Source organism: Zalophus californianus, chromosome 1 (assembly GCF_009762305.2).
Source record: "Zalophus californianus isolate mZalCal1 chromosome 1, mZalCal1.pri.v2, whole genome shotgun sequence".
In the NCBI taxonomy this organism is placed as follows: domain Eukaryota; kingdom Metazoa; phylum Chordata; class Mammalia; order Carnivora; family Otariidae; genus Zalophus; species Zalophus californianus.
Genome location: NC_045595.1, coordinates 10,435,633 through 10,449,577, shown reverse-complemented (window position 1 = coordinate 10,449,577; position 13,945 = coordinate 10,435,633). Strand labels below are relative to the sequence as shown.

The 13,945-nt window shown below is 40.2% G+C and overlaps 1 protein-coding gene across 2 annotated transcripts in view; it reads left to right on the top strand.

Annotated features, from left to right (window-relative positions):
* LOC113917404 (adhesion G protein-coupled receptor E2-like) overlaps positions 1–13,599 on the top strand; it is a 42,291-nt gene extending 28,692 nt beyond the window's left edge. The window contains exons 11-20 of one of the 2 annotated variants that reach the window (XM_027585171.2): positions 4,295–4,402; positions 4,602–4,792; positions 4,999–5,178; positions 6,296–6,493; positions 6,783–7,018; positions 9,210–9,276; positions 9,679–9,770; positions 10,748–10,916; positions 11,001–11,111; positions 11,860–13,599. In XM_027585171.2, the coding sequence (XP_027440972.1) occupies positions 4,295–4,402; positions 4,602–4,792; positions 4,999–5,178; positions 6,296–6,493; positions 6,783–7,018; positions 9,210–9,276; positions 9,679–9,770; positions 10,748–10,916; positions 11,001–11,111; positions 11,860–11,910 (1,403 nt within the window). In that variant the 3' untranslated portion in view covers positions 11,911–13,599. Of the gene's footprint in view, positions 1–4,294; positions 4,403–4,568; positions 4,793–4,998; positions 5,179–6,295; positions 6,494–6,782; positions 7,019–9,209; positions 9,277–9,678; positions 9,771–10,747; positions 10,917–11,000; positions 11,112–11,859 lie in introns of both variants that reach the window. The other variant, XM_027585170.2, reaches the window with a different exon arrangement.
* Positions 13,600–13,945: the final 346 nt, after the last annotated feature.

Sequence of the window (13,945 nt, the reverse complement as noted above, 5' to 3'; positions counted from 1 at the left end):
ATGAAGAATTTAAGATAAAATAGAAATGCCTTCCCAAGAAAACAATTTATTTAATTTGGAATAATATGAATTTAATATTATCTGATATTTAAGTGTTTTATTTGTTTTATTTGAAGTAAAATTCACATACCATAAAATTCACCATTTTAAACAAAGTGTACAATTCAGTGGCAGTTATTTTTTTAGGATTTATTTATTTATTTTAGAAAGAGAGAGAGTAAGAGCAGAAGGGAGGGTCAGAGGGAGAGGGAGAGAGAAACCTCAAGCAAACTCCCCACTGAGCACGAGCCTGACGTGGGGCTGGATCCCATGACCCTGAGATCATGACCTGAGCCAAAACCAAGAGTCCAATGCTGAACCAACTGGGCCACCCAGGCGCCCTAATTCAATGTCATTTAGTATATTCATGGAGTTATAATCATTGCCAGACACCACTGGTCTGTTTTCTCTCTATATAGATGTGCTTATTCTGGACATTTCCTACAGAGAGACATACACTGTGTTGCTTTATAGTGTGGCTTCTTTCACTTAGCATAATGTTTTCAAGGCTCATCCATGTTGTAGCATCTATCAGTGTTTCATTATTTTTTATGGCTGAATAATATTCCATTGCATATGGATACAACACCTTTTGTTCAGCCCTTCATCAACTGATGGACATTTAGTTTCTTACCACCTTTTGACCATTGCGAATAGTACTACTATGAATATTGATTGGTTCAGATGTTTTTGTTTTAATAACTATTTTCAGTTCTTTGGGGTACACAATTAGGATTGGAGTTTGAGTTATATGGTAATTCTATGTTCAATTTTTTGAGAACTACCAAATTATTTTCCAAAGAGGTGATTTTTTTCATTTTCTATCCACACCAGCAATAGTCTCTAATTTCTACACCCTCAGCAACACTTGCTCCTTTTGTTTTGTTTCTTGGTAGTCTTTTCAGTGTATGTCAGGGGATATCTCATGGTGATTTTGATTTGCATTTCCCAGATGATTAATCATGTTTCCCATCTTTTTGTGTAATTGTTGAACATGTGTGTAACTTTTTTGGAGAAATGTCTATGCAAGTCCTTTGCCTATTTTTTAATTCATTGTTTGGCTTTTGGTTGTTGAGCTGTAAGAGTTCTTTATATATTCCAATAGTAGACCCTATGAGACATGTGATTCACTAATTTTTTCTCCCATTCCATAGATTGTCTTTGCACTTTCTCCGTGGTCTTTTCACTTTAATGAACATTAAAGTGATGAAATCCATTTTCTCTGTTTTTTCTTTTGTTGTGTGGGCATTTGGTGTCATATCAAGGAATCCATTGCCAAACCCAAGGCCATGAAGATTTACACCTGTGTTCCTCCTTCCTAACTAGTTCTAGTTCTAGTTTCACCTCATAATTGTAGGTCTTTCAGATGAATGGATAAAGAAGATGTGGTGTATATATACGATGGACTATTACCCAGCTATTAAAAGAATGAAATCTTTTTTTATTTATTTACTTTTATTTTAGTTAACATATAATGTATTATTGGTTTCAGAGGTACAACTCTGTGATTCATCAGTCTTATATAATACCCAGTGCTCATTACATCACATGCGCTCCTTAATATCCATCACCCAGTTACCCCATCCCTCCACCCCTCTCCCCTCCAGCAACCCTTAGTTTGTTTCCTCTGATTAACAGTCTCTTATGGCTTGTCTCCCTCTCTGGTTTCATTTTGTTTTATTTTTTCCTCTCTTCCCCTATGGTCCTCTATTGTATTTCTTAAATTCCACATATCAGTGAGATCATATGATACTTGTCTTTCTCTGATTGACTTATTTTGCTTAGCATAATACCCTCAGTTACATCCACATCATTGCAAATGGAAAGATTTCATTTTTGATGGCTGTGTAAAATTCCATATATATATATATATATATATATATATATATATATATATATATATATATATATCTCACATCTTCTTTATCCATTCATCTGTGATGGACATCTTGCATCTTGGCTCTTTCCATAGTTTGGCTATTGTGGACATTGCTGTTATAAATATTGGGGAGCAGGTGCCCCTTCAGATAACTACATTTATGTCTTTTGGGTAAATACCCAGTAGTGCAATTGCTGGGGCATTTGCTAGCTCTATTTTCAACTTTTGGAGGAACCTCCATACTGTTTTCCAGAGTGGCTGCACCAGCTTTCATTCCCACCAAGAGTGTAGGAGGGTTCCCCTTTTCTGCACCCTCACCAACATCTGTCATTCCCTGACTTGTTAATTTTAGCCAGTCTGACTGATGTGAAGTAGTATCTCATTGTGGTTTTGATTTGTATTTCCCTGATGCTGAGTGATGTTGAGCATTTTTTCATATGCCTGTTGGCCATTTGGATGTCTTCTTTGGAGAAATGCCTGTTCATGTCTTCTGCCCATTTCTTGATTGGATTATTTGTTCTTTGGGTGTTGAGTTTGATAAGTTAAAATGAACAAAATCTTTCCATTTGCAACAAATGTGGGTGGAACTAGAGGGTATTATGTTAAGCGGAATAAGTCAGTCAGAGAAAGACAAATATCATGATTTCACTCATTTGTGGAATTTAAGAAACAAAAGAGATGAACTTAGGGGAAGGGTAGGAAAAATAAAATAAGATGAAATCAGAAAGGGAAACAAACCATTAGAGACTCTTAAACAAACTGAGGGTTGCTGGAGGGGTGGTGGGTGGGAGAATGGGCTAACTGGGTGATGGGCATTAAGGAGGGCACTTGATGTAATGAGCACTAGGTGTTACACGCAACTGATGAATCACTAAATTCTACTTCTGAAACTAATAATACACTATATGTTAATTAATTGAATTTAAATTAAAAATAAAATAAATTTAAAAAATTTTTAATGTAGGTCTTTGACCCATTTTGAACTAATTTTTGTGTGTTGTGTGAGGTAGGGTTCCAGCTTCCTTCTTTTGTGTGTGGATAGCCAGATGTGCCAGGACCATTTGTTAGAGAGACTTTTCTTTTTCCACTGAAGGGTCTTGGCACCAGTTGTTGGAAATTAATTAACCATAGATGTATGGACTTGTTTCTGGACTTTCAATTCTATATTACTGATCTGTATGACTATCCTTATGCCAGTGCCCTCCTGTTCTGATTACTGTAGGTTGGTAGTCAGTTTTGAAATTAGGAAGTTAAGTACTCCAATTTTGTTTTTCATCTTCAAGATAGTATTTGGGTATATGCAATGCCCTGTGGATTTTAGGATGGGCTTTCCATTTCTGCAAAAACTTAAATAACTAAAATTGCTTTGGAATCCTGATAGGGATTGCACTGAATCTGTACATCTCTGCGGGGACCATTACCATCATAACAATATTGATTCTCCCACCCATGAATACAGTTTTCGGTGTACAAGTCTTGAGCATCCTTGGATAAAATTATTCCTTATATTTTGCTGACGATTTTGACATCTATATTCATAAGAGATTGGTCTATATTTTTTTTCTTGTGATATCTTTATCTGGTTTTGTTTACAGGGTGATGGTGACCTCATAGAATTATTTAGGTAGTATTCCTTTCTATATTATTTTACATTATTTTATTTTATTTAATGGAGAAGTTTACAAAGGATTAGTCTTTTAAATGGATGGTACCATCCTTAAATGGATGTTAGAATTCAGCAACAATGCCATCTGGTGTGGGCTTTTCGTTTGGGGAAGCTTTTGATAAACGATTCAATGTCTTTACTTATTGCAGGTTTGTCCTGATTTTCTGTTTCTTCTAAAGTCAGTTTTACTAAGGATGTACTATATATTGGCTAATTGAACTTAATTTTTAAAAAAGTCAGTTTCAGTAGTTTGTGACTCTTTAGGAATTTCCTCATTTCATCTGGGTTATCTAACCTACTGTTGAATAATTGCTTATAATATTCTCTTATGACCCTTGATAAATTCAAATTATATACATATATAAAATTATTATGTATACCAAATATGTGTAATATTGTTATTATGTGTGCCAAATAATACTATTATTAATATATAATATATAGATCTAGAACATGCATATGTTATATGCATATATTATATTATGTGTGCCTTCTATAAATTATATAATATATGATATTCAATATTATATATTATATATGGCTTTTATATAAATTTATATTTTATGTAAAGTATTTATATTATAGATTTAGGTAATGTATAAAATATTTTTATACATACATCATATATACACACATAAAATGGTGTTATACCAACCACTACAGCCACAAATTCTAATCTAACTCCCTTATACAACTCTGACATCTTATAGACCTGTCCCTGAAGGTGCGGGAGCAAGGAGATAGAAATGTCATCTTGAGTCAGAATCAGGTGAAGATGCTGCTGAACTGGGATGTAGTGCACGAATCTGATGACTCAGGTACTGGCTGAGATGGGAGGAAGGTCACAAGATGCCCAAGGATGTGACAAATGGGGAACTGGAGATTAAAAGGAAAAGGGGGGTTAGTGGAGCCACAAAGAGTCCCTCTGAGGAGGAAGGGGCCCTGTGGGAACCCCAAGGTATCAACATTGGCCTCTTCCTGCAGGTCTTTCTGTGGCGGGCCTTGTCTCCACTCCAGGGATGGGCAAGTTGCTGGCTGAGGCCCCCTTGGTCCTGGAGCCTGAGAGGCAGGCAGTTCTGCATGGGACACAGAAGGGCGTGCTGCGAGAAGTCTCCCCTGTCCTGCTTTCAGATGTCATCTCTGCCTTTATGAGCAACAGGGACACCCAGAACCTCAGCTCCCCCATCACCTTCATCTTCTCCCACCATGTGAGTGCTGGTGAGATGGGACTGTGGATGTGGAAGGAGCCTGTGTCCTGGGCACAGCCTCGCTGCCCAGCTCAGTCTTTATTGAGGTTCTTGGGGGCTCCCCCATGGGTGCATCATTCCCCAAAGAAAGCCCTTTGCAAGCCAGCTTTGGATAAGCATTTCTGAGCACCAGAAAACCAGCTTCCACCTACACTCTGTTTCTACAGTCAATGACCCGTGGGCCAATGCAAAAGGTGTTCTGTGTCTTCTGGGATCACACTCCAGATGGATATGGTCATTGGTCCACCACAGGCTGCAGGTTGGTGGCCACTGGAGACACCAGCACCACCTGCCAGTGCACCCACCTCAGCAGCTTTGCAGTCCTCATGGCCCACTATGATGTGCAGGTGAGAGCCCTGCAAGGGGCTGGATTCCATGCTTATTGCTCTGTAATATATTTCCCCCACATGTAGGGGCTTTAAAAAAAAAACAGAAATTTCTATCTTGTGGTTTCTTTGGGTCAGCTCGGGCATGGTAGTCCTGAGATGCTGTTCTGGGTCTGACAAGCCTGAAAATCAGCCAGATCTACATTCTCTTCTGCAGCTCAGTTTCCTCCTGTGAGCTCCCTGGTTGCTGGCAGGATTCACTTCCTTGCAATCATAGGACTGGGGTTCCACTTTCTAGCTAGCTGTGAGCAGGAGACCTTGCTCAGCAAGCTAGGGGCTGCCTGCATTCCTTCTCTAGCAGCCCTCACACAGTGTATCAGCATTTCTATTCAGAAGCCAGCAGGAGGAGCTCCCTCACTGCAAACACTCTCATACTTTGAATCATTTTTCTCCAAGAGCCCAGAGCTTTTAAAGCTAACTTGATTAGGCCAGGCCCACCCACAAGACTCCCTCTCTTAAAGACTAGGATCTGAATTCCACCTGCAAAATCCTTTCAGAACAACATCTAAAATGGCATTTAACTGAAAACCCAGAAGAAAGTGTGTGTACACCTATTATTGACAAATTAGATTTCTGCTTAACACAGGGGTCTTCAGGACAGGAAGGCTGTAGAAAGTGGCTCTCAGGGGCTGTAGAAAGGAAGACTTGGTGGTGGCAGAGGTCAAAGGGGCCAAGAAAGCCACTGAGTACAGGTGGGTTAGGAACTATGTTTGCCTGCTCCACTGACTAGGTGAGCTGGTTACTTCCTCTGGATCCCCACATCAAAGACTTACTTAGGTGATTTGTAAAGTAAAATAAACCCTTGTGAGTTCCTGGGCTCTGTCTTAAGTAAGGACTCTCTTACGCCTCAATTTTTCCAAGGTCTGAGTTAATCAGTTCAGATTTCCATTCTAGCATTCTGAACCTAGAGGAATTTACCCAATAACATAACAAATCTACCTGCATCCTTCTTTCCTGATTTGACTACAGCAAAAATAAAAATAAAATAAAATTTTTTTAAATAGAAGATTTTTAAATTACCCCAGAGTAGGAAAATGTGACTGTGATGTCCTCTTTGCTTCTCTTTGCTGGGCCCCAGGAGGAGGATCCCATGCTGGCTGTGATCACCTACCTGGGGCTGGGCCTCTCTCTGCTGTGCCTCCTCCTGGCAGCCCTCACCTTCCTGCTGTGCAAAACCATCCAGAACACCAGCACCTCGATCCACCTGCAGCTCTCAATCTGCCTCTTCCTGGCCCACCTGCTCTTCCTCACGGCCATCAACCAGACCGAGATCAAGGTACTGACATTGTCACAGAGGAGCTCCTGCCCTGTCGCAGGGGTGCTCAGTTCATGGAGTTGTGCTGCAATGATATCTTAATAAACTGGCCTTGGGTTCTGGGGAGGGTAGAGGGGTAAGTAGTCTATTTCACATTGACTAATGAGTGGAAGACATTAGGAGACAAACCCTCTCCTGACAACTTGACCATATACATGGGAGTTCTCTTCAATGGTAAAGTATGATACAGGTCCTGGGGCCACCCTCCTCCCTGACAGTCCCTCCTGGTGACACCTTTCTCCTCCCCCAGGTTCTGTGCGCCATCATTGCAGGTGCCCTACACTATCTCTACCTGGCGTCCTTCACCTGGATGCTGCTGGAGGGTCTGCACCTCTTCCTCACTGCACGCAACCTGATGGTGGTCAACTACTCCAGCGTGAGCAGGGTCATGAAGAAGCTCATGTCCCCTGTGGGCTATGGAGTCCCGGCTATAATTGTGGCCATTTCTGCTGCATCCAGGCCTCATCTTTATGGAACACCCACCCGGTAAATGCGATTTCCCACTGTCCTTCCCATCTTCTCCAGCATGACTATGGCCATCATAAAACCAACAGTTATTTAATTCCACCAGATCATGATAGGCAGACAAAAGGTCAGTGACCACTCCAAGGACATCTACCCGGTGGAAGATTGCATTCATTGAAGTAATTGTTTTTAAGTCATTAAGATATAATTGTTTTAAATGTTAATTATAATGTATGTTAATAATTATCTATTTAAATAATAAAGTGCATTATATTAATAACTATATACTAATATATTGATGATGTTTAATAATTACAAATTAATCTAGTTAAGATAAATGAGGTTACTTTTTAATCTTTTAGATTTAATTATTTTAAATATTAAGTGTATATTATGTTAATAACTATATTGTATTAGTGACTATAGTCCGTAATATAAATAGCATCATATGTATTAGTAAATATATATTAAAATAGTATTCATTGCATCAATTGAGGGAATAGTTTTAAATCTTCCAGAAAGCAAAACTGAAATGAATAAATGGCATTAATTTGTGTAAACTCTTTCTCTATCCTAATTTTAAAAGAAACGAATGGTCATTTGGATGACAAAATCACTGTGACCACAGCTAAGATTTAGAAATCACTTCTGATGTACAATCACCATTCTAAATATTTTTCACGTGTCAGCTCAAATCATCCCCCCAACAACCTGTGCAGTAGAAACTAGTATTGGGCCATATTACAGATGAGTAACTGAGGCACAAGGAGATTAACTAACGTGGCCAAGGTCACACAGCTGGTTGGTGGCAGAGCTGGGGTCACTTCAGGTCTGGTGCTCACCCTATGCACTTATCCTGATGACATGAGTTACTCAGCTGCATCAGGGAGCCCTGGCCAGCTGGCCCCCCTAGGGAGTTGAGCATAAAGGTCAATGAACTTTTTCCATAAAAGGCCAGATAATCAATATTTCCAACTTTGTTGGTCTTATGGTCTCTGCGGCAACTACTCAGCTCTGTCCTCAGAGCACAAACAGAGCCATAAACAATTCAGGAGGGAATGAGTGTGTGTTCCAGTAAAACCCACTTATAAGAGCAGGCGGCAGCCGCCTGCTTTGCCAATGCCTACCTTCGAAACTTCCCTTTGATGTTTCCCGCTGGGTCTATCTGACCCTCTCCCCAGTCCTCACACCTCCCACCTCACTCACAGCACCCCTCCCTGGGGATAAAGTCCAGCTCCGTCATTGCTCTCAGTGTGGCCTTGAGATGCCTGACCTGTGAGTGTGTGAGTACCTGTGTCCTCATGAGGAATAAGTTATGTAATGCACGTGAGCCTTACTGCTGGGGCAGGCTCACTGTTTTGTTTCATTTGGGTTTTTTCATTCATTTCTTGGATGGTCCAAAATTTTCACCTGTGTACACCCACTCATCACTCATATTTCAGCTTAAACACAATTCAGTTCTTTCAGGGACACCTTTCCCAACTATCTGGATCTCCTATACCCTGGACTAGGTTATGGATCCAGCTACATATCCTCAAAGCTCCTCATACTTGGGCATAAAATTCATCATTTTGACTTTGTCTATTGTCTAATTGTTGATCCTCCAACTTCATCTGTGTCTCCCTGAGGACTGAGACCACTTCTCTAATCCCAACTGGGTCTTCAGAAACAAGCACAGATCCTGACACAGAGGAGACACTCAATACTTATCCAAAAAAACCCATAAATTAATTTACTGATCAATACTGTTATTTTCTTTTTTAAAAATCACGTTTATTTCTGCCAGCATATCTGGGGGCCAAGACATAGAAGAGTTTTTTGAAAGGAACTTATCTTTTTTTAAAGACCACTTGATTAAGGTGTGATTGACATGTAAAACACCATATGTAATTAATGTACACAACCTGATGAGTTTGGGACTAACACCCATGAAACCATTGCCACCATCAAAGGCACATACAAAGTTTACAAAGTTGTAGTTCTGCAAAATAAATAAGTTTAGGAGATCTATATTACATAGCGCATATAGCTAATAATAGTGTATTCTATACTTAAAATTTACTAGGAGGGTATGTTAAGTGTTTTAACAAAAAAAATGATAATAATGATGAAGGCAGAAGGAAACATTAGGAGGGGAGGGGTATGTTTATTTATCAGTCCTCCGTCTATGAAAGCCAATATTTTCTTGAATCTCTTCCCATCTCTCTCTAAGATGCTGGCTCCACACAGACAAAGGATTCATATGGACCTTTCTTGGCCCCGTCTGCACCATTTTCTCCGTGAGTAATGGATGACATCAGAGCAGCCTGCCTGCCCAGCTGAGGGTTATTCAAAGACCAGGTGTATCAGGAGAGTGACAGGCAGGGTGAGCAGTCATTCCCGTTGGTCCAGGACTGATGAGGGGCTCCCAGGAGGTGAAAATTCCCATTATAAAACCAGGACTAAGGTGTTTCCTGAGACGTGGTACTTTCAGTGCTAAAATTTGGAATTCCCATGCAAACTGAATTGGTTACCGATGTTACAGGACAAACATGGGCATGAGTTACTGGGTGTTTGGTTTGCTTTTCTAGGACTGTTACAAACACAAAAGCTTCTTTCCTGCCAGGTTAGGAGCTGGATGAGCTAGGACGAAGGTTTGCCAGATGTGGAGTGTAGTTAATATACCTGTGGGTTTTCTGCAGATTAATTTGGCTTTCTTTCTGATGACCTTCTGGATTGTGAAAAACAAGCTCTCCTCCGTCAACAGAGATGTGTCCACCCTCCAGAACACAAGGTGAGGATGGGTCACAGGTGCATACCACCCCCTACACAGAACATTATCCTCATGCTTCCAAGGCTCTGGTGTCCCTTCATGGGGCTCCTGGGGGGACGGGGGGAAGAGAGAGGTGCAGCCACCCTCCTTGGCAGCCAGCTCAGATTCTGGGGTTTGCTGCTGACACCCATGCCAAAAACATCTCATCCATGCACAACCATAACAACCAACTGCTTCAGCTGCAGGGAGAATGGACTTTGTTCTGATAAGCAGGGATTGCTACCATAGCCCAATGAAAAAGGTCCTGAGAACATTCACATACTTATAACACACTCAGGAAATCACACAACAGTTTCCAGAACCAGCATACCCCATCATGCCCATGCCTTCATGCATGCTCTGCCCTCTGCCTTCCCCTTCCCTTGCACCTGGTGAATTCAGCTTCAACATCCACATATCACAACATCTAAGAGTTTGGGGATGTCCTCTGCTTTTCTCAACTTTGCACAGAATCAATGGCCTCTATTCTGGGCAAAGCATGTCCCGGTTCAGTTCATGGAGAGGGTGAGGAAAGGAACAGCCCTGGATGGAAATAAATACCTCACTTCGCAAATGTTATAAGTGATCATTTGTTCTTGTCTTTCCACTAGACTTTAAGATCTGTAAAAACAGAAGTCTTGTCTTTGTTGTTTTGAATGCCCTAGCCCCAGCCTAGAGCCAGGTGCACAGAACATTCTCAGTAATGTCAGCTGAACAAATTCAGGATCTTCATGAAACATCATGGTCTTTTTGAAACTCATTCTCAAGTGTCACCATTATCCTCAGTCCTAGTCAAAATGCCATCCTGGACCCAAATAGTGATTCTCTTTAGGGAATCATTGACAATAAAGATCAAAGTTGATCACAACTCAGTCGGAAGCATCCATGGAGTGGACTTGAAACCAGCCCTGGTTGTGTTGCTCTGGGTGCATCATGACCTCCTTTCTCCTCCTACCCAGGATGCTGACATTTAAAGCCACAGCTCAGCTGCTCATCTTGGGCTGCACGTGGTGCCTGGGCATCCTGCAGGTGGGTCCAGCTGCCCATGTCATGGCTTACCTCTTCACCGTCATCAACAGCCTGCAGGGTGTCTTCATCTTCCTGGTGTACTGCCTCCTCAGCCCACAGGTACCACTGCCTGACTTCCACCCGGTCCTCCTACCGTCCTCACTCCCCTCAGTGAGCTGACCCAAGCATGCTTTGCCTCTGCAGGTTCGGGAACAATACAAGAAATGGTTCAAAGGGGTCAGGAAAACCAAAGCCAAGGCTGAGAAGTGCACTCTCTCAAGCGGGACCATGTCTGATGCCTCCAAACACAGTGTGGTAAGACTATGCAGTGCTCCCAGAGCACTTCACTAACCGATCCTCTTGAGATGCTCATGCCTATCTCATTGAACAACCTGGGTATATAGCAGGTGATGCCCTAGGATGGCTCACACTTGGTTTTCACCTGAACTCACCTGAAGGCACTTCCCTGTCTTGAAAGGAGGTCTTCCTATACTTTCACTCATTTTCTATGCTCTCATTGACACTTGCACATGACTGTCTCTTTCTCTACAATTGTAGAGCACCCACTTTGTGTGACATGGGTGCAACCCCTTTTTAATTGTACTTAGGGACAAGATACAAAATACTCAGAAGCAGAGAATGATGCTGTGATCAACCCAGTAATCAGGAATAGTGATCTGTAGCACTGATGCACAAGCTGCACAGAATCACCGCACATCCTTTATCCCTAGTCATTCCATGCCATCCCTGTATATGATGAACAATAAATATGTGTATATATAGTCATAAAAGTAAAGTAAAATAAGTATTAAGTTGGACTGGAGACTTTTCAAAGTCTGCAATCATTCCTAGTATTTCCAAATACACAAACACTGCAAAACCTCACTAGAGAATCACAGAAGGCAGAGGAGAGATTCTGGCAATGTGAATAGTTCCTAGCATTTGTATTTCGGGTTTACAAAACCTTTCTCTTCTTAGATTTCTCTTGACAATATTTTGTACTTTTCTGTGTACACATCTTGCACCTTCTAACACAAAATCATATTTACACCTTCCTTCTTAGGAGAATTATAATGAAGAGCTAAACCTGACGAACTTGTCTCTAAGGAAATGAAGAAAACACTCTCTGCCATCCTTTGGGCAAAGAATATAAAAAATGTTTTCATGTTTATTACAAATAACTCTTCTTGGCACCACTGTGGGAGACAGTAAGCAGTAAATGTTTGACATTCAGTTGCTGGAGACTTTTGGTTTTCTGGTGCATACAACATGCTCATCTCACTCCCAGTATAATCAGGAGCTATGACCCTATACCCCAGTAGAAGCCTCTTCTACAAAAATTCTTCCTCAGGTTGATGATATATAACAAGGAAAACCAGCCTCAAAGGACTTTCCTAAAATAGCATCAGAGAGGAAAGTAATATTCACATACCTGCATGTAATATAAACAACAAATCACAGTTGCTCAGGACTTTCCTGGTTTTAGTACTGAAAGTATTACATCCCAGAAAACACTTTCGTTACAGGCAAAGTAGACCAGTTGGTCTTCATACATATATACATGCCTCAACTTCTTCACTCTCCATTTCTAAAGACTTACTAATTTATTCATTTCAAAAATATGTACTGGGAACAGATCAAGAAGATCCAATTCCTGATTTCACAGAATTTAAATGTGGGAGGAAAAAAGTTTCATCAGAGTAAAATCAGAGCTATGGGACTAGAGTTTCTGCATCTTTACATTTTATAAGTTGAGTTGTGGAAAAAGGTGTATATGACTACTGCACATTTTGTGAGATGTCTTTATAGATAACATTATTTCACCCTCACTCAGTCTAAGCAAGATCTAAATCCAGAGCAGTTACACCTACAAGAAACTCCCTGAGGGTTCCCTCTGACCCATTCTGTATCAATTTGAACATCAAGGAAAATGACTGTACATGATTATAATGTTTTAAATAAGCATATCCATGAATCCATACTGATACTTTAAAAAATCATCTAATAGATGCGGAAAAGACAACAGAATTAGAAAAGCATGATTCTTTCAATATCTCATAAATGGCCACTACAAGCATTGAGTAAAAGGCTTTGGAGAACAGGCTGGGACCACAGTGCCAAAGAATCACCTCACAGACTACCAATTAATTACAAGGGACAAAGCGTACATTTGCAACATGGAGATCTGACAGCCACCATCTGAACCTAAAGATGAAACTTAATATCATCAGTGGTGGGCAAACTGACTTTATGTATCTCCTGATATGTCATGAAATTACAACATCCCATTTTTAGTAAATAAAGAATTATTAATAAATCAGTCTAACTGAAATCTAATCCAATCTTTAGGCTGTGGGTTGGCAAAGTATAGCATGCAGGCCAAATCCAGGGAGTTCCCTGTTTTTGTTAATAAAGTTTTATTGGAACACAGCCATACCCATTCATCGATGTATTATCTATGGCTGCTTTCATGCTACAATGTCAGAGTTGAGTTGTGACAGATGCTGTAAGGCCACAAAGCCAAAAATATTTGCTACCTGGCCCTTTATAGAAGAAGCTTGCTGATATCTGTCCTTTTAGACCTAACTTTCAATATATATGAAATACGGGAGACAAAACAATTTAAATGACATCATGAGGAAACCATCAGGCAAATCCTGAACATGGGCATTCAACAAGACAATTGGCCTGTCCCTCATCTAAAATCAATATCATTTATAAAAAGTGACTAGATAACCACATCAAAAACTAATGATGTATTGTATGGTGACTAACATAACATAATAAAATTTTTTTAAAAAAGTGACTGGAGCACTGGGTATTATACACGAACAATGAATCATGGAACACTACATCAAAAACTAATGATGTACTGTATGGTGACTAACATAACATAATAAAATTTAAAAAAAATAAAAGTGACTGGAGGTTGCTCTGAATTAAAAGAAATGAAAGTGACATAACAAACAAATTCAGTGTCAATTTCAGTGGGACTCTGATTCAGATACACAACTATCCATAACATTTTGGAGGCAATTAGGATAATTTGAATATGTATCAGATATTGAAAGTTATTATGAAATTGTTGCTAATTTTCTTGGGTATAATGATAGTATTGTGGTTATGTAGAGAACATTCCTTGAATTCTC